The sequence below is a fragment of the Pelmatolapia mariae genome, linkage group LG10_11, assembly GCF_036321145.2.
Source record: "Pelmatolapia mariae isolate MD_Pm_ZW linkage group LG10_11, Pm_UMD_F_2, whole genome shotgun sequence".
NCBI lineage: Eukaryota > Metazoa > Chordata > Actinopteri > Cichliformes > Cichlidae > Pelmatolapia > Pelmatolapia mariae.
The window spans coordinates 19,238,805-19,259,363 of NC_086236.1; the positions used below are offsets into that span (position 1 = coordinate 19,238,805).

Below are 20,559 nucleotides of genomic sequence, written 5' to 3' on the forward strand. Positions count from 1 at the left end.
CTTCAGGGAAAGCATCTTTTGCTCACTTGTTTTGTAGGCCTGTTTCCTGCATCATAGAGAAAATTTATACAAAACAATCGTCAGATTTCAATCACCTGCTATCAAAACTGTCTGGATCAATTCATCTGTCTGTGCAGTCAAAGAATGAAGTAAAATACATGTCTTAAACCATCACACTGAATGTTTGAGTAGCAAAGTATGAATAGCTCTCCCACCTTCTAGTTATATGTGCAGCAGGGGTGTCTGTTCTCATTAGCGAGTGGCTTTTCCACGTGCCCTGTGACAGCTCTCACTGCCTGTGGCACGTTTGATATTCCACAAAACCTAGAGAGCTAAATTCTTTCTAAATGTAAAGGACAGGGGAAACATTCACATGTAAGTTCAATTTCCTACAGGTTTTCTTAAAAGTAATTTGGAGATACCATCACAGTTAACCTAATATTCAATTTTTTTAAAAGCATGAATAAATAAAAGCAATAAAAGTCGGCTTTAGCAAACTAAAATGAGGTCATTTTTTAAAAAAAAGTTATAAAATCTTAAACTCTTTTATTGAGATTGTGGTAAAGTAAACACCCCCCCCCCCCCCCCCCCCACACACACACACACACACACACACACTAGTATCCTGTGTGGGAACACATGGAAATTCATTGTGCCTGACAAACCGAACATGGAGGATAATCCACACAATGTCTGCTCCCCTCTGCCTGTGTGTACCCTGCTCATATTTACCCTTGATTGGCACACACAATCAAATAATTAGCTAATTGCTCACACAGAGGCGGGGACAGAGACGGATAGGAGGGAAGGAAAGTGGCAGAGAGCTGTGTTACAGGGTGAGAGAATTCCCTGAGAAGACATGTGTGGCAGATCAATTTTGGCACTGATGTAGTGCTGCAGCTTGTGCTGATGACAGCACTCTCGGGAGGCTGGATGCTGAGCTCGGTCACAGTGGCTGAACCAGAATAAGCTGCATTTCACCTAACTGAGAAAATCCAAAACAAAAAACAATCCGGCAAAACTCTAATCATAACTTGAAAAATAATAGAATCAAATAGAATAATAGAAACTGGTGGATGATAGTAAAAAAAAAAAAAGAAGAAAAATCTGAAACATGAAAAGAAAAAAAAAAAACTCAGCTGCCTTTCCTCGTTATTAGGCTATTTTCATGTCGCACACGCTCAGATCCTCTAAGTAAAGAAGATCACATGCGAGGGAGTGTTGGTTGAAGGCGTGTCGGTTGGCAGGAATATGAATTATGCAATTACAAAATCTAACAAATATGAAAAATCTCTTTGATCACCCAGCTCGGAGCAAAGGAAAAACTGCAAATAAGAAAAACTAAGTGGACAGGGTACTATGCATTATATAAGAGTAGTTATGAGTTATAAATGCATCAAGCACCCCTGGCAAAGCCAAACCCTTATTTACATTATACAACCAAAGCCTGCCTCCACTTGCCCGCCACACGTATATATAAAAACCACATAAATGCATGTTAATTTATAATGTTATTATAATCTTTATCTTCATATATAGTGAAATGGCAAAAATTGCTGTTCAGAAAGACCAAACAAATGAATACAAACATATATTCATTCTGCCTATTTGAAGCTACATACTCATTGTAGAAGACAAAGTAATTAATTACAGGCGCTATTAATGTCAGTGTTTGATGAACACCTATTTTTACATTTGTATTCCAGTGACACTGCAGTAAAAGTTATTTAGAAAAAATTATTTACAAAAATATTGTACAGGTAACATATGTAAAGGCGACAACTTACATGTAAACATGTAACGTACACGTTATATTGCCATTGATAAGCTCTACACATAATATAAATGTCATTTGTAATGATTTGAGTGACCTAAATTGAATTATCACAAACTTTTATGATACCTGTACTGACAATATATATATATATATATATGTATATATATATATATATATATATATATATATATATATATATTAGGGGTGCAACGATACTCGTATCGATATTGAACCGTTCGATACAGTGCTTTCGGTTCGGTACGCATGTGTATCGAACAATACAAAATTTTTAATTTATTTTATCAACTTTTCTTCTGACGATGCTGTCTGTGTTGAGAGCTCAGTGGATCTGCGTTCGACTACTCCGACTAGGCTGCACTGTCGAGCGCAGATCCACTGAGCGCAGTGCAAGCTAGCAAGACAGAAGCTAAGCTCGTTGCAGCATGGCAAATTGAACCTCCCCCACCCTCATTCAGATCTGGCCTTTGGAACTATTTTGGTCTTCATGTGAAGTATGACCCTGAAGGTAAGCGCGCCATGGACAAAAGTAAAACAGTATGTCGGATGTGCCACGCAATGCTCAATTACATGGGTGGGAACTACTGCGTTAGTGCAGTTTGCTCGTTAACGTGTTGACGCCGTCCAGCCCCACGCACGGGGCGATCAGCGGTAACTCGTTAACGGAGATTTGCCGTGTTGTGGCGTTAACGTCATTTCAGATTAACGCTGACAGCACTAGTGGGAACACAATGAATATGACTGCACATTTACTCCGACATCATCCTAGTGCAAAGACAAGTGGAAGCAGACAAAAACAACAAGCACGCATGCTACAGACTTTACCCGAGTCATTTAGACAGCCGTTAGCACATGATTCTCCTTATGGGGACCTGATATGTTTAATATGCTGCTGAGAATATACCCCAGAAGAAGCGTATAGTATAGCTTTTATTTTGGAAAGAGCCATTTCTCTGTAATAAACTCTCTTTTCCAAAGATGAGGGATTTCTCCATGAGATATTTATTTTTTTATTACTTTGTCGTTTCAGCAACATTAAATTTAAAAACTGTACTTTTGAGTTAAAATATATATTTATAATTTTAATAAATGACAAATTAAAAAAGCATGAACATTTTTTTGTATCGAAAAAATATCGAACCGTGACACCAAAGTATCGAACCGAACCGAACCGTGAATTTTGTGTATCGTTGCACCCCTAATATATATATATATATATATATATATATATATAATAAAAGGTTTATATAGTCTCCAGATTGTTTAACACATATAGGAGGAGTTAGGGAACAAATATACATATGCTATAGTATTTTTTTTAACATTTATTTTCCTTTTATCCAAATTGAATAAATAGGGTAAGCTGCTTGAGGATAACATTGTAACCTGTGCCACATCATTCAGATTTAGATGTTAAGAAGAAAGGCAGGCTTTGTTTCACCTAACTGTAAGAGGTACATGTTGAGCTAAGTATTCAGACTGAGCTCATCTGGGAAATAACAGATGTAGGCATAACCCAACAAAGCTGCTATTGGATGCAGATAATACATTTCCTCATGCTGGAATTTACCACAAGTGAAAAAGGTCAGTCACACAATAAAGATCTGAAGGTCACCTTTATGCTTTTACATTCCTATGCATTCTACTGTGCATCAATTTCACATGTAAAGTCACACCTACATGCAACTGTTGCTAGAGGCGCATTCAGCCACAAGCACACACAGCGCATACAAAATACACACAGTACTAAACATAAATGAGCGAAGGTGCAATCATATCCCTGCAAAAAGGTGGAAAGGTGCATCGCTTAAGTGATGGGAGCGTGGGCTGTGATATGGGTATATCTTGGCAGTGCTTAAATTTGGAGAATGACACTTGTACTTGTGATTTTTCACTGGGCTCCTAACCCACGAAGTGCTGCGTTTAAGACGGAAAGCTCTTTTTAGAAGGTGAAAGACGAGAGGTTTTTAACAATACATGACAAGGGTCTCAAGGAAACTCGAAAGTGGTGTTGAGTTAAGAAAAGATGGAGGCTTTCCTTAACCTTCCGTTTTTGTCTCCAAGCAGGAATGAGTCTGTGTGGGTGAGAGACTGAGACACAGACCTGAGGTGAGAGAAATGAGACATGCAAATAGATACAGAAAAGAGAGTTGTTGTTGGAGCACACAAGTGTTCTAATTAGTGCTCATTTGGCCCTCTATAGGATGCACTACAGAGCCCCTTTTCTGAAGCGACTTACTGATAAAAGCCCAAGAGAGCATATCAGTTAACAAAAATCAGTTACAAGATTTAATACTAATTGGTACTGGTCATGTTGCTGAAACTGGGAGTTGTTGTTTTTTTCGTTTTCTCTTTTAATCTCTCGACTGTGGGTACACATAAGTAAATCTCCTGACAAAAGTAAAGCCAGGCTGTAGGAGCCTGTGTGTCTAGTTGTTGTTTTGCTTGCTTTGCTTCTATATTTCTCTTCTACACTGGTGTCTGCTCAACCTTGATCGTTTACACCTGCATCTACACTCCAATCAGTTTGTCTAAGCTGTGACTCAAATAGTCTGCATTCACACAAGTGTGTTCACTAGAAATGCACCAACTGCAATTTTCTTCAGTTTTTTTCTAAGTGTGACCCACTGATGCCTTTTTTTTTTTGTCAATTTTCTTCCTAAGCATTAAAATTGACAGTATGAATTCAACTTTTCTTTAATGCAAAATCTGATTATCATAATGAAAGAAATTAAAATGTACAATTTTCCTTCGACTGCAATACGTTACAGGGTTCCTGTACAATAATCTTTAGCTGACGTATTACCTTACCAAACAGAAGTCGATGAAACAGATTTCTGTAATAAAATAAATGTTATTTCTTTTATTATGCCATTTTTTCTAGCATGTTTACATACACTCAATACAAAAAGAACATCAACCTTTTTCTCTTTTTCACTAGTCTCCATAGTTTTTCTTGTAACCGCTTTGATCTTTTGCTCATACCGAGGCTGCTGTCTTCTGGTTGGCTCTGACATCTGCATAGCTTTACCTGTAGCCACATCACTAAAATAGCCATTTTTAGCCGGGGTGAGGATTAAGTATTTTACTCTGTGACTGTGAGCGGGTGCATGGCCGTTTGCCTGTGAAACCTGTGCTTGTGTTGTGCAGGCATGAAACAGACCAGCATGAAATTACACATGAGTGAGGCTGACCGGGCAGTCACCAGTCTGGGACGAGAACGCTGGAATTTGTCCAGTTCCGCTCCCTGACTGGTCGATCGGTGCATCTCTGCTGTTCACTCAATCAAGTATTGTTACATGAAGTGAGCACACATAAACGTCACAAAGTTAACTCTTGGCTACGCAATGGAAAGACAGGGTTCCAAACAATGTCAGCCAATAATAGCATCAATGATGATGTCAGCGATTGCTAAATACGATTTTTTTCAGCCATCTAAAGCACATGTCATGTTGGTGTAATGGTGTTTAATGTTGCGTGTATGTCAAATTTAATCTTGACTGTAGAAAAACGTTATTTTATGTGTGCTCAGAGGCACAGAAAGATGTAGAAGTTCAGAAGTGCAACAGCTAGCCAAATTAACCTGTTGAAATTCACATACTCCACAACTAAGTATGCAGTAGATCGTGTACTACATGAAACAATGGAAGTACTTGACTTGACACACTAATAGCTATTTCCTGGCCACATTAGCCACTCTTTATTTTAGTTTTGCCTATCTACCAGCTTTTTTTTTTAATCTCCACTCCATCAGTAGAGCTCAAATTAAAGTAACCATCTAACTGTGCTCTAACCTCTCACTTACAATTACAAATTGAATTGTTCAATATGTTGCTATAAGGCATTTCTAATGAATATTTGACTTATAGAGAGAATGCTGTGTTTTGGGTTTTTTCAACGGGATGAAGAAAACTGTGACTCTAAAGACACTAATGTCTTGCAATAGCAAGAGTGGTGAAGATTCAGCCTCCTCTCTTCAGTCCTCTACTTCCTCTCAGGTCAAAATATGAGCCAAAATATGTGAGAGGGTTTTACAGATTTCAAGAAGGGTAGGGGCTGCCAGTCTTGGATTCATTCAGGGGATCAAAGTTGAGTGCCGCAAAGAATTTTTTCCAGATAAAAAAAAAACATGAAATTTCAAAGGAATATGCCCCGGCATCTTATATATTCTTCTTTGAAAGCAAGTAAGGAAATTTGATGGACATATCTTTTTGTTCTTCTGTTGCTGAGCTGCTTTACATTTTCTGTATCGCATGAACGCATGTGACAGTACAAAGGCAGTCACCTGTGTAGACACATCAACACGAGCCTACGAGCCTTCCCCCTCAGTGTCTTTGTTGCTGGTCCAGCAGCACATGTGGCTATTACAGAAGCCATTTGTCTTTGGCACTTTGCTTTATTCCTCTCCTCCCCCACTGGAGAGCAGACAGGTTTTACAGCTCTGTGGTCCCAAGGGGAAACCCAGGAACACACACATATATTCATTGCCCCATGCCCTATCGCTCTTTCATCCGCACATACCTCTGCTGAGATGTAAATTCCATCACATTGCAATATTAGCAAAAGGGGAACAAACTCAAATGGACAAAGCGACGACATAATTTATGACTCCTGATTGTTCCTGCATTTGAAAATTGGATTGTGCAAGGATTTGCATTAAAATGCAGTGGAGCGTTTATCCTTAAAATCTTTTTTTGTCTCTCTCTCTAATTCAGTCCATGCTGTGTCTTTGCATACATGCAATTAATCACCAATGACATCACCCTTGTGTGTCCTTGTACAATGAACATGTTGGAGAGTGTGAACTTGTGAAAAGCCGTGTTCTAGAGCCGTGGATAGATGTAAGACATAAAAACTATCATATTTGTGGTAATTTGGTGGGGGCGGAGGATATTGTCTTTATATTGCATTCCTTAACGTAATCATCCAGCAGGATAAAGCTTAGCGAAAAAACCTATTCAGAAATTAGCTAAGAATTAGTCATCCATTCCTTCCTTTTCAACCCCACTACCGCCACCTCATCGCTGTCTGCGAACCACACAGACAGAAATAGGAGTGAAATAAGCTAAATGCTCCATTTTCACAAGACACAATAGATAGCCTGCAGATAGAATTTCACAAGTGATGATTCACTGAAGTATGCTCGACTGTTTATATGTGTGAACCGAGCAATAACCCAGTATGCACATAGCAAAGGGATTACCATCATAACAGAAACAGCGAGGCAAACAGGAGTGCAAAAATAACCAGAAATAGTCTTCTCCAGCTGCTTGATTGTTGTTTTGCACCGATTTTCTTTATAGCTGTGCTTACAGACATGCTCCTCATCAACCAGCGTCGCCTCGCTGACAGAATTTAGCTCACAACACTGAGCTCAGCGATGTCCCTTCAGTTCTTTAGTGTTATGCCTTTCTCAACAACTCTGTCTCTTTTGCTCCCCTCTTCTCTTTCATCCCAATAATACAGAGTTAATAAGGGCAGGGTGAGGTAATCAATCTCATTTTCATCCTTATAGATAGCACATCAGCAGGCTACATCTGCCCAAATGATTTCCTCTCAGCTCATCCCCCCACTCTACTCCTACAGTTGGACACCTTTTTGTATCCCGGGGGAGGGGAATAAGTCTATATCACAGGGGAATCGGTAACAGGATTTCTACAGGATCTTGAGTCATAGTGGGTGGTCATATATGAGTGAATAAGGGAGAATGAGAATATCAGATGATCTCCAATAAAAGCTGGTTTATTCCCTTATTTCGGGCAGGCAGGCGACGTTTGGCGCCTGCTATGAAATCAGCAGCAGATCACAATATGCCAGAAATTAGATTTATTAGGTGAAACCAAATGAAAAACGGTCAAACGCTGGCACGGGTTCACGTGCACATCCATCCATCAAAACGTGTTCGCACGCTAGGTTTGTCCCATTGTTGCCAACACGGGAGGCAGAACAAAAACAAAAGGAAACTTCTCATCCGAAAAACCCCATAAAGCACCAAGGTGATCACCGAGTGCATGCAAAATGAAAGATCATCAAACACGAGAATCACCTTCACACACAACAGCTCACACTCAGGCAGTGACTATCGCTGCAGCAGGGGCAGACAAAGAAACAGCTCCTAACTGGGGGGGAAATGAGGCTTAAAAAAACAAAAACAAAACAAAAGGTCTGCATGCATCCACACATCTATTTATGGGATTTGCCATCTCCTTATTTATTTATTTTTTTTAGCTTTGCTTTTTATGCAAAAATACGGGATGACTCTCCACTAAATCGGACACGGTCCCGCTTCGCTGTCTATTTCACCAGGCTATGCAGTCGGTAATGCCGGACTGGGATAAAGTGAGGGCAGACAATAATAATAAACTTTATGGTGCAACGTGATCTACATGGTTAAACTACAATTTTACATTTTACATTTTTTTTAATGTAAGAATGGGACACATAAAAGCAAGACCAATGCAACAAAAGCCAACTTAAGATGAAATGAAAGAAAAAGGCAGGAAACCTGAGGAAAAAATAAATAAATAAAAACGACAACAAAGCTGAGTCTTTTCTGGATATTCAACCTGAACCATCGGGTTAAAAGCAGCAACTACGTGTTATTAAAACACGTGTTTACAAAGGTCCAGACAAGGGTTTATTGAGGTAAGGAGAGCAGAAAAGAGGGTGTTTGTCCATACTGGCTGCTTGCTGGTAGCACCACCGCATTGTTATTAGTAAAGCCCCTCCACCCACTAGCCTCACTCCTGTCGCAGAAAAAAAAATGTTAACTCTTCCATAGCTGGCTGTGCGAAACTGTATGAGGCGGGACAAAGAGGAGTTCATTTCAAATGCAAAGCGGTGCAATGATAGTGCAATTCTCCGTGGGACTGTGAGGATGCCACAAGCTCACCAAGACTCGCAGATATACACAGTCAGACATAAAGCAGGAGAGGCGAGACGGCCCAGACAAAGAGAAGCTGAGAGCAACTTAGACAAGCTGAGTCACTTGTGTTTATTTTGAGAGAATATAGAAACAGAAAATGATGCTGCGGAGTGCCGAGGGGGTGCAAAGGAGCGGGGATGTGACGGATTCTGGTTAGTATTGTGCTGTGCAAGCGTATGTGCAATGTGCAAGTGGTAAACCCCTGGGGTGTGGGGGAGGGAGAGCTGCCCAAGGATCAGTGAGAAGTGAGCAAAGAATAGGGCGAGATGAGGGTTTATTGGGAGGGGCAATTATGCAAAAAGGGGGAAAAAAAGGCAACAAGCTTTCTTTAAGTGTTTTCATACATTCAGTAATGGAAAGCTAGAAAGTACAACACAGGACAAAAACTCCTCGGGAGGAGAATTCACTTGTGCTGCTGTTCTGGGAGTGGATTTTATTTGGGGGGAGTAAGTCTAAAAAAAGAACATAGACGCACACTGTTGAGAAGTTTCATAAAACATTAATGAGGTAGACCTAACCAAGGATAACTACAGCTACTACGGTTTTTTCTATCACACACATGCTTTTAAGTTCATTGACACAATTGTATAAAGTTTCTTAATAACGTGTGTAGCTCAATAGCATAATATGAGACAAATCTACAAATAAGATACATTTAAAATAAAAAAGCAAAATCAGGTGAGCTTCTCTGAAACTGACTGACACAAGTGAATAAAGGTCTTTCATGTCTGCTCCTGGTGGGACACGGAAAACTGTATGTGTGTGTGTGCATGTGTGTGTGTGTCATGAGGGGAGGCGTGCCTCTCTTTTCACCCTGTAATGTCTTGCCTGCGACTGCAGGGGAGGAGCTACAATAAGCTCAATGCCACCTTCCAGACAAAAGCAGCGTGAATTCGAGAATGCGTGTGCTGATGCTCGGTTCACACATAATGCACATGCGTGTGTACGTGCACTTGCAAGTGCAGAGCGTCTTGCGTCCAAAGTGTGGAGGATTCTTACAATTGTGTTATTAAAATAACTGCAACCTTTTCTATCATTTTCTTACATTAACCCTATTTCACCACTATTGGGAAACCACTGTTATATTTATTAATAGACCACAATCATCCAAGCAAAAATGTTAAAAAAAAAAGAAAAGGCAAAAATGTTTCAAAATAATTAAAGCCTTGCACTTGTGACATATTATTCAAAGGCACACTGACCAACTTTAATGTCCTTCTCAGCTTCAGTTCACTTCCCGTCTCAATTTCTCCCTCTCTCCCTTCCTTCCTCCTCCTTCTCCTCCGTTCTGTCCTATTAAATGACCTTGAAGGTCATACCGGTGTGCTACATTCATAGGCTTTTCTGTACCTGCAGAAACAAACACACACACACACACACACACACACACACACACACACACACACACACACACACGGTATAGGCACCCGGAACCTCACGCTTAGACAAAACACACAAAGTCAGACACGCACTCACACACAGCCGGCAGTGGTATTCCTGGCAGAGATCTGATAAATTGATCGCTCTTCAGACCTAGCAGAGGTCAGATGTAATGAATCAATCACACATGCATCAGCATTGAGAGCAGCAACTAGAGCAGTCAGTGTACAGCCAAGGCCGTAAGATCTGCTTTCCTGCTTTGATGCAGTGTCAACCTCCACGTTAACATGATCGGGAGGGATTGATGAGATTTAGCAAAAAGGAGTTGAAGATCCATAAATGTGCGAAGTCTCTGATACTGAGATCAATAGTGGCAGCAGACAATTTCAATAAATGCTGAAAACATCACTTATTTTTACATAGAAACTGTCAGATTAGAGGCACATTGTTTTCATACTTCAGTAGTGCAGGCAAATTCTGAACTTGCAAACTAGAACGTATTTGAAAAAAGTACAAGAACTTCAGCCGAGCAGCTGAAAAAGGAGGATTCACCCCAACAAAGACACCGCTATCCAACTGCCTCAAGGACAATCCAATCATCCGACACCGGTCAATTGAAACAACAGCGTGAAATCCCTCAGTCACTTTTAATTGTTCCATCCGTTGTTTTCTTTTGTCAGGTCTCAAGTCTCCAACAATGAGACTGAGAAAATGGGAAGTGTTGCAAAAGGAACTGAAGTATCAATACAGCCTCTGTGCCGTGGATTCCTTGAAAGCAGTCAAGATACTGAAGAATTAGTGTTTGCATGAGTGTGCAGCAGTGTCACTCGTGGACTTAGAAATGAAAAGTTATTAATCATACTATCAGACTTCAAACTTTTGTATTATAAATGTACATTTGTCCACTTTCACTGGTAAAAAGCTTAAGCCTGAGCGGGCAAACACGACAAGAAATTTAAAATATTGCAGCTTTTCCAGCTATCAGTTAACAAGAATTATATGTAATGTATTAGAAAGCTGTGAGAGTCTTTGCTTTTGAAGTCTATAAACACTCTGCACAAAAACAGCTTATCGATAAACAACATTTGGCGAGAAATGAAAACAAAATCCTTCAAACTCAAGTCCATGTCATCTCTCAGTGCAGTGGATCTGGTTTAAATCCTAAAATCTATACTGGATCATTAGCAGCACCCGCAGAGACTTGACCTGCTCCATCCATCTCCATCGCACCGTCTCTTCCTTCTGACCTCACTTTCTCTCCAACACTGTGGCTCAACTTCGAGGTTACAGCTATTTATATGTAGAGTCGAGCTAAATTCCCTCGCACATTGCCGTGATGCGGGCCTAGTCAAAAACAAACTGTATTTATGGTGCTGGTCGAACCGAGTCCGGCAGCAAGACCTGAAATCCGACGAGCAAAATAAGTGCGACACTTTTTCGGGAAATCAGTGCTGGCCCTCCAAGCAAAATAAGCACAGGGTGTTTACAGTCGTGCGACTTACCTGCAGCTTTCTCTGTTGCTGATTCATTGAAGAATGTCGGTGAAAACGCAGGAGTTGCCAACGCGTCTCTCCACTCCCTCCTCACTCTCTCTGGCTGCCAGAAACGACGCACGGAGAGAGAGAGAGAAAAAGCGAGGTACTGCGGACAGCAGGAGGAGGAGGGAACTGGAGGAGGAGCGGTGCTGATGCTGCAGCCGACACCTGGCTGAGCATCCTTCTGCTCAGACGCCCGGGCTTTTTTAACACATGTGCGCCCTCTGCTGGAACACGTGGGAAGCAGCTCTTCCCACGTGGTGGGATTCCAATATGACCGCGACTGGATTTTGAAAAGCTGAATTACAAGTCCTACTGTGCTATAAATTCAAAAATCATTTAAGCATTACAGACATATGGAGTCTACATACTGACACTGGTACCAAAATAGCAGGGTATGTGTAGGATTTGTGTGTGTCTGTGTGTGAAGAGGTATATACAATTAGGTTCATAGGTTTTTGGAAAATAACAAATTTTCCAAGATTTTAAATCAGGCAAGCGGGCCTAACATTGCTGCTGCGATCGAATTCAAAATGACCTAAAATATCTCAGTTGTGAATAAAAGATTCTGTTTTTTATTTATAGTTTACACAGCGTCCAAACTGTTTTAGAATTGGATATTTAATTTACTGCTCATTTCCTGTATTTCAGTATTTTATGTTCATCTCTTTCATACTGTTGTAGGTCCATACATAGTTTTTTCCTAAGTACTGAGATTTGGCACAACATGTAGATTCCTTTGAGTTAAATTCCTTTTATAAAATTACGGGAAGTGCTTTGACTATAAAACTGTATTTGAAGAACTACAAATGCAGTGAAACTATGGCATGTGAGAAAAGTTAAAGATCGGCCATCTATAGTTAATTAAAGAAATCAATTGTATCCACAGCCATAATTATAGCTTCCCTGCTGCTGGCCCTGGGCTCATTAGATCCAGTGAAGGAATATCTTAATGCTTCAGGTTATCAAGACATTTTAGACAAGTCTCTGCTTTCGTCTTTGTGGGAACAGTTTAGGGTTTAGGGAACACAGTATTTAGATCCCGCTTCCACTTTGCACAAAGCAAGATTCATATAGTTGGATGTGTTTATTGTGGAAGAACTTGACTGGCGAACACAGAGCCTTGTCCTCAGTCCCATTAAACATTTTTGGGATGAACTAGCAGAAAAACTCAAAATGTCCAACATCAGTGTCTGACCTCACAAATGTTCTTTTGGATTAATGGCCAAAATTTTCCACAGACGCATTCTTGCAGAAAGTCTTCCCAGGAGAGTGGAAGTTGTTACATTTAGCTACAAAAGTCGACTACATTTAGAACTCTTGTCATCAAAGCTCTTGCAGGTGTAATGTGTAGTTTTGTCTATATAGTTCATCTGAAATAATCACCCACTGCTAAGTAGATTAACATTTTTATGCCTCCGGTCAATATCAAGATGTTTTGAAAAACAGACGCACTGAAAAGTGGTTGGAAACGATGCCGGCAATCATGCACTGCTTCACTGCTTCTTTCATTCAAAATGCAAGCATAATTTTGATAGTGAAAACCATGTTTAAAGAAATAAAACATGAAGCCAGTCATTTTGATCATACAATCAAAATTTTATTAAGTTCAGTTTGTGTGTGTCACATATTTTAATGACAGTGGTGTAAAACTCAGCCAAATAGTATCCAATTACATTTGTAAAAACTCAGCATGGGTATTAAAACACATCAATAAACAGGAGAAAACATGTAAAATGAATGGTGGACATATAACTTCCTCAAAAGAGACATCTCATTTGATTAGAAAAAATAAACAAGTGGTAAAAATTTGGCCTCTCTTATTTTGTATTAGAAAATACATGCTACAAACCACAAATGCAAAGATACAGCAGCCAGCACTGTGAAAATCCACTGTCACTTAAAGTTGGAGGACATGAACTGAAAACCTGAAACTGTCATTGCTTTCATCCTAAACATGTACAAAGATTGAGAAGTTAGATTTACTGCCATTACCAATGGGAGAGCTAACACAATGCACAAGTTAAACAACTTGAAATATTCCTGTTAAGAACTTGACCGCACCGCTTCCTCGGACTCTCAGACTGAGGAACAATCAACAATGTGTTGTCTACACTCCTGGAACATTAGTTTGTGTATTACATTCTGCGTTGCAGATCTTTGCTTTACAATGTTTCATGATTGCTGCTTGAGAAAACATAGATACAAACAAACATACCACTGCATTAAAACTGTACTGTTAAACCACAACTGAACATGAGGACCAAGTTTTGGACCTCAAAAGGCATCAATGAAAAATTTTCACATATAGAAACGGTAAAGCACAGCGAACTGCAGCTGCTTTTATACATCCAGACAATGACCTGACCACAGATTTCTGCTAGTGAAGAATTATGTCACAGATAAGCCAAGTGTAATGTGAGAGCTTGTAATGGAGCAATGTTAGAACAGCATCTTAAAAATATTCTTGTAGTTACATAAGAACTGGGAGATTTTAGAGAACTTAGGCATTTGTACCAACCTGTATTTTATACTTACAATTGTTATCTGATGATAAGACTTCCGCACATACACTTAGGTCCATAAGTATTTGGACAATGACACACTTTATTTGTGTGTTTGTTTTTTCGTAATTTAGCCTTTGTGGACCACCACACAATGATGGATTTTAAATAAAAAAAACAACAAAATAAACAGCTGCCAAATCAATAATCTGTTACAAGAAGGAACACAAGGGCCAGCTAAGCAACACCAGAAAGCGTAGGAAACCACAGGAGACAACTAAAGTGGATGATCGCAGAATTCTTTTCTTGGTTCAAAAAGTCAAGAACACTCTTTAGGAGGTAGTTAGTTGCCTTCATGAATGGAAATAGAGTCATTTTAAAAGAGGATTCAATCTGCTGGTTAAACTCAACAAGAGACAGGCCAGATTAGACTTTGCCAGAAATACGTCTAAAAGAACCTGCACGGATGAAGCCAAGATTAACTTGTACCAGAATAATGGGAAAAGGATAGTGAAGCAGGAAAAAACAACTCATGATCCAAAGCATAACACATCATCTGTCAAACACGGTGGAGTCAGTGTTGTGGCATGAGCATGTATGGCTGCCAATGGAACCAGTTTACTAGAGTTTATCGATGATGATTCAGCTGCTGATATAAGTAGCAGGATGAACTGTGAAGCATGCAGGGCTGTACTCTATGTTCCAATTCAATCCAGTTGTACAATGGACACTTCGCAGTGGAAACTGGATAATGACCAAACACATTCTGCAAAAGCAACTTTCTCGAGGCAAAGAAAGGCTATGTTCTTTAGTGGCCATATCAGTTATCTCAAGCCAACAGAGGATGGTTTACACTTTCAGAAGAAAAAACTGAACTAATTTCTAGATGTCAGACCATCACTGACTGTAAAAGATTTTTGCCCAGTTATTAAAAGCAACCCTTGTTAATTTCTCCAGGTTTTTTTCTTTTTTTGCCCCTGATAATTAAATTCAGACCTATGTATAAACACTTTGAATTAAAGTCTGCACTTCCCTTGATTCACATCTTGATCATTTGATTTAAAATCTCTTCTGGTACAGAACGGAGGCAAAAGCACTAAAAAAATGTGTCATTGTCCAACAAAAACTCATGAACCTAACTAATGAACTTTTGATACAACAAACAAACATCAACAAAAACTACAACAAAAATCCATCCTTCACTGATCATTGAAGACCTTTCTGGCACCCACACATTGGCTTTTGTACATATTCCTGCTGTCAAAAATGTGGCTCAGACACAGGTTGTAGACGTAAGTACAACCCAATATGAAAAGAAACAGAGACTATGCCCCCCCAACCTCTTTAACACAATGATGTATTCTGTATCTCCAACATAAGCCCTAATTCCTGATAGGCGAGTCATAACTGGCACTTGAATCTGAACCTTATTGCAAAATACAGAACATGTTAGTTATGGCTTTATAAGTCTTTTTTTGAGTGTTCTTTCATCAGTTGTCTGCGTTCTCCCTGCAGCTAAAGAAGTAAGTCAGAAGTTTGTGAATTTTAGGTATGAGGTATTTATCTTTACCTTCCCTAAAAGAAAGTTCTGCCAGTGAGCTGACACAGACTGACTGCTGGCTATCAAGGATGCATGTCTTGGAAGCAGCATGATCTGATGATGGAGATTTGTAATTTCCTACAAATCTCCATCATTCTCTTCCCTTACATCAATGCCATTGGACAGAAAGGCTTCCTTTTCTGGTGATGCTGACTTGTGGTTCAGGCCTAAGCCCTTCATCTCTGTGTCCGGAGTCGAATGAGCTGCAGCTGACAGGGTGCTGTGACGGATACCATAGCCAAAATAGATCGCGAAACCTGGAAAGGCAAAAAGAACTTAACTTTACTTGTGGGATTAAATTAGTTTAAAAGCTATTTTGTTGGCAGTTTGGTTTTTATGGATGTTATGGAATCCCAGCTTTCCAATGCAAATACAGCTGCTGAACTTTTCAGTCTAAAAACATGTACCTTTTTAATAACATCTACATTTTTGCAACCAACTGACAAAGTATGTTTACTCATGTTTTGCAAATGTTTCAGATCAGTCTGCAAACACATTGCAATGTCAAGTCAAAGCAGCTAGCCCATTTCAATCCGCTAAAGCAAGCAAAATAGTCAGCTGGGTGTGTGAGACTTTTCAGCGTCATCCAGGTAAGTGTAGTGAGCAGAATTCTTGCAGTTAAAAAAAGAATGATGAGTGTAAATACCTATGGCCATCCAGATTGAGAATTTAACCCAAGTGCGTTCTTCAAGCTGCATCATCAGGTAGATATTGACAAACATGCTGATCACTGGAATGAAGGGCAGCATGGGCACCTGGGAGACAAATACCACAAAAGGAGAAAGCGTAAAAGTATCCATTAAAACTTAGCAAGCGTGAACTCTCAGGGGGCAGAGGTAGTGCCGAAAGATCTCAAATCAAACCTTGAAGGAGAGTTTAGTTTGATTCTGGGGCTGTCTCCAGATGATGAAGACCACGAAAAGACACATCATGAAGATGACGCTGAGGGCTACCAAGTTCCACGAAGCAAGATCTCCATAAGATGCCAGAACACTGAATGCCAGCATCAGCATTCCTTCGAAATGAAAGAAATGTTATTATCTTATGTGTGATACTTCACAAGTGCAATGTGATTTTTAACAGTGAAGATACTGGAAATGAATCCATCACCTACATTCAAGGCGAGCACACTTGTTGGGTTGTTTACCAAAGATCTAATACCTTCATTTTATTGACTAAGCAAATAAATTTTATTTCTACAGCACATTTAAAACTGAAGTGCTTTACACTAAAATGAAACAGAATAAATACGTTTCCAAAAGCTTGCAACAAAAAGCTTCAGCTTAGACTTAAAAATAGTCACAGTTGATGATAGTCTAAGGTCTTTATACTTGATTTCCTTACATTATTTGTATGATTTTATTGCCATTTTAAGGCAGTCCTGGTTTAATAACATACCGAGGAGAAAGACACAGACGTTGACAGTGAAGCCTGACAGTTTGGATGGTGCGGGATTGTCTGGGAACAGCAAGGTTTTGAAGCTGAGCCTCTCTTCCATACCGGGCAGGATGTTGCCCTCATTCAACTCCATCTCCTCCTGGCTACTGACAATCTGGTAACCCATGCTAGGCCGGTACCTGAAATAACAAGAACAAACACCCATAATGAAGTGTTCAGACATAGCAGTTGTACGCTGTGTTCCTGCCACTTAAAATAGTTGCTAGCACCGGTGATAAAGCTGGTAATACTGCAACATTAGCAGCTGCTTATGAGCAATGTCAATGCTGCGTATGTTTGAAATTGCTTCCAATAGTTTTATTGGCTAGCATAAACAACTATAAACATGTTCAGACCGTGTCAAAGGTAAATTCTTCAAGCTGATATCTTCTCACCAACCTGAGCACCAGGATACAGGCAGCCACTAATGTGTAGGCTAGCAGCGTTCCTATCGACATCAGGTCCACCAGGTCCTTCAGCTCGAACATTAACACCATGAAAACTTCACAGTACAAGGAGACAAAAAATAAAAATTAAAAGTGATAGGATCAAAAGTGCTTGTTTGATCCTATCAATTATTTTCCATACTTGTCTTAGAAGAATAAATTAAGATGTGTCTAACATTCAGCTAAAATTCAGCATGCTTATATAGTTACTGTGAGCATAGTAGTATGCTGAGCATAAGCTCAAATGATGCCACTGAGTACAGCCTCATAAAGATGCTAGCTTGAATATACATACAAAGTACAAAGTGTGGGTCATGGCCCTCTGGTGTTCCAAAGCTTTACCACACACATAAGAAATCTTTGCTACAAAAAAAAAGTATAATTTATAATTATATGAGTTTAAAATTTGCTTGAAATTTCACAACTACAATCTTCTTAAGGTGCTGTATTGTTCTCCTGTTACACTGCAGGGTAAAAATAGCATTATGGAGAGAAACCAGCAACCACCTGGTGACAAAGTCATTCCATTTCATTTATATGGTGCTCTTATTTTTTTGTTCTATTTTTTACATGGGACAAAATCTCATATCACGTCACTGGTGGGGAAAGATAAAAAATGAAGCAGTGGCTAAGAAGGGAAAGAAGTTAATAGTAAATCAATCTCAACAAAACAAATCAAGAAAAGATCATTAAAAACCTGTTGATTAAAGTTTTGATTAAAGGTTTGCATGTTTTCAGTTTTAAAAAGGGCCCCATTTGGGAATGGATAAGGTATAGGCTGGAGGTGGCAAAAATTCCCATAGGTCGGAAAATCAGATATCGATAAAAGGGATTGGTAGCTGCCTCTATTAAAAAAAAGTTACAAAAAGTTTTGAAACTTAAATTAATCTTTCCAAAAAGTCTCTGCTTTGTTCTTTTTCTCTTCAATTCAAACCTGACCTTCTATGACTGCCTCTCTCAAGTCCCTCTACTCAAATACAGGAATTTGCGTCTTTATTTAACGCCCCCCTTTATCTTACCAGATATAGCCCCGGCAGCAACGGTAGATGTTACGGGAGATTTTCTCTCGCTGATGTTGGCCAAGAAGGAGAAGAGCAGGCCATCCTGCGCCATGGCAAAGATGATACGAGGTAGGGGGAACATGGAACCCAACAGACTGGGGTAAAGGTGGGCGGGGCATCGTATTGTGATGGCAGTGGTTTGGTGTAACGTGAGGGACAAGGGGAAAAGAAGAATTAGGAAAGGTCAGTGAGCGCCAAGGGAGGATTCAGAGAAAGTGGACGGATGTGGGTGGTAAGATCTGGGGGTTAAAGAACGTGCTGCAGCATGCCAGACTGGCAACACTGTTGAAGAACAACATGCTGGGACAAGGATACTCTGATGTCAGCATGCAAAATTTTCCCCCTGTATGACTGCATGTTTTGCACATGCTGTTACTCTCAGTTTCAGTCCACGTACCATGCGGTTTAGTTTGGATTAGTGCTGGTGCACATCTCCTTCTCAAGATGCAAGTTAGAAAATATGTCTCAAGTTTCCCAATAGAAAAAACAATGGAAGACTTATAGTACAGACACAATAACCTTGACTCCCTCAGCCAACTAAACAGAGACCTGACTATGTAAAACACTTAATGACTTTTTAATGCTGAGTGATGAATTCTAACAGAATATGTAAAAAGACTAGAACAGAAGAAGAAAGACTAAAACATTTATCCCTGTGTAGCTCAGACTCAGCAGCATGAAAAGTTGCTTAAGTAAAAGTGCTCTTTTTGTGGCACGCGTGTTAGTATCTCACCTGCCAGAGAGGAAGTGACAAAAGTTGCATTTAGTGGGGTTTTGGTGCAGGAGTTGACCCTGGCCAAGGACTTTGATAACAGCCCATCATCAGCCATAGCCATGATCACACGAGGAACAGGGTACAGACAACCCAGCAGGCTAACATGGGGGGAGGGGGTACCAAAATATAAAGTATCCACACGAGCAACCATGTGAAACATGCATAAGCAAAGACAACAGCACACATATGCAAGGAACATTACATTCAACATAGATACAGCAGATTAAGACAAAATAAAAAATAAAAAACCAGAACACAAGATACTTAAATATGCTGTGCATACATTTTAAGTTAGGAATGCATATGCAACACTTTGTAATATGTAAATAACAATTTAGTGCAATGCTTTGCAGATCTTATGCACCCATATTTTATTCACAATAAAACATGAAAAAAAATCAATGTTTAAACTGAGAAAATGTACCATTATAACAAAAATATTAGCTCATTTTTATATTTAATATTAGCTGAATTTAATATGTCTTAGTAAAGATGGGACAGGGCCATGTTGTTTACAACTGTGTGGCATCCTCTCTTCTTTTAACAACAGTCTCGAAACATTAGAGAACTGAGGAGATCAGCTGCTGAACCTTTGAAAGAGGAATGTTATCTCACTCTTATCTGATATAGGACTTGAGCTGTTCAACAGCCCTGGGTCTTGTTTATCGTATTTTTCACTACACGTTTATTTTCAATTCATTTTATTCGTTTTATTTTTATAGCACCAATTCATAAAAACAGCACCTCAAGACTCTTTATATTGAAAGATATGGACCTTACAATAATACCAAGTGCTTGCTCAAATACCTTTCAGCAAGCACTTCTAAGTGTTTCAATAAGTGGTTTAACACAGTCTTGCTGAGATATGCAAGGCTTTTCCTGAGCATATGTCGCTATAAAACCTTTAATGTACTAATGCACTAATGCATCCCCTTAAAATCAGAGATGCATACTTTTGGACACAGCAATGACAACATGCATAGTCTCTCTCCTCACTAGTCCAGAGGACACGGTGTCCAAGTTTACCTAAGAGAATTTCAAATTGCATTTCACTGGACCACAGCTTTGGCCCAGAGAAGACTGCATTTCTAGATCATGTTC

General features: G+C 39.6%; 2 protein-coding genes across 3 annotated transcripts in view; both read right to left on the reverse strand.

Moving 5' to 3' along the window:
• Positions 1 to 11,739, reverse strand: part of mtus2a (microtubule associated tumor suppressor candidate 2a) — a 45,932-nt gene extending 34,193 nt beyond the window's left edge. For both annotated transcript variants that reach the window (XM_063487482.1, XM_063487481.1), the window contains exon 1: positions 11,603 to 11,739. The gene's annotated coding sequence lies outside the window, so the exon portion shown is untranslated. The remainder of the gene's footprint in view (positions 1 to 11,602) is intronic.
• Positions 11,740 to 15,183: 3,444 nt separating this feature from the next.
• Positions 15,184 to 20,559, reverse strand: part of slc7a1a (solute carrier family 7 member 1a) — a 32,564-nt gene continuing 27,188 nt past the window's right edge. The window contains exons 8-13 of the mRNA XM_063486197.1: positions 19,417 to 19,556; positions 17,576 to 17,678; positions 17,138 to 17,316; positions 16,603 to 16,754; positions 16,386 to 16,494; positions 15,184 to 15,996 (exon numbers count right to left, since the gene is read on the reverse strand). Of these exons, the coding sequence (XP_063342267.1) occupies positions 15,818 to 15,996; positions 16,386 to 16,494; positions 16,603 to 16,754; positions 17,138 to 17,316; positions 17,576 to 17,678; positions 19,417 to 19,556 (862 nt within the window). The 3' untranslated portion in view covers positions 15,184 to 15,817. The remainder of the gene's footprint in view (positions 15,997 to 16,385; positions 16,495 to 16,602; positions 16,755 to 17,137; positions 17,317 to 17,575; positions 17,679 to 19,416; positions 19,557 to 20,559) is intronic.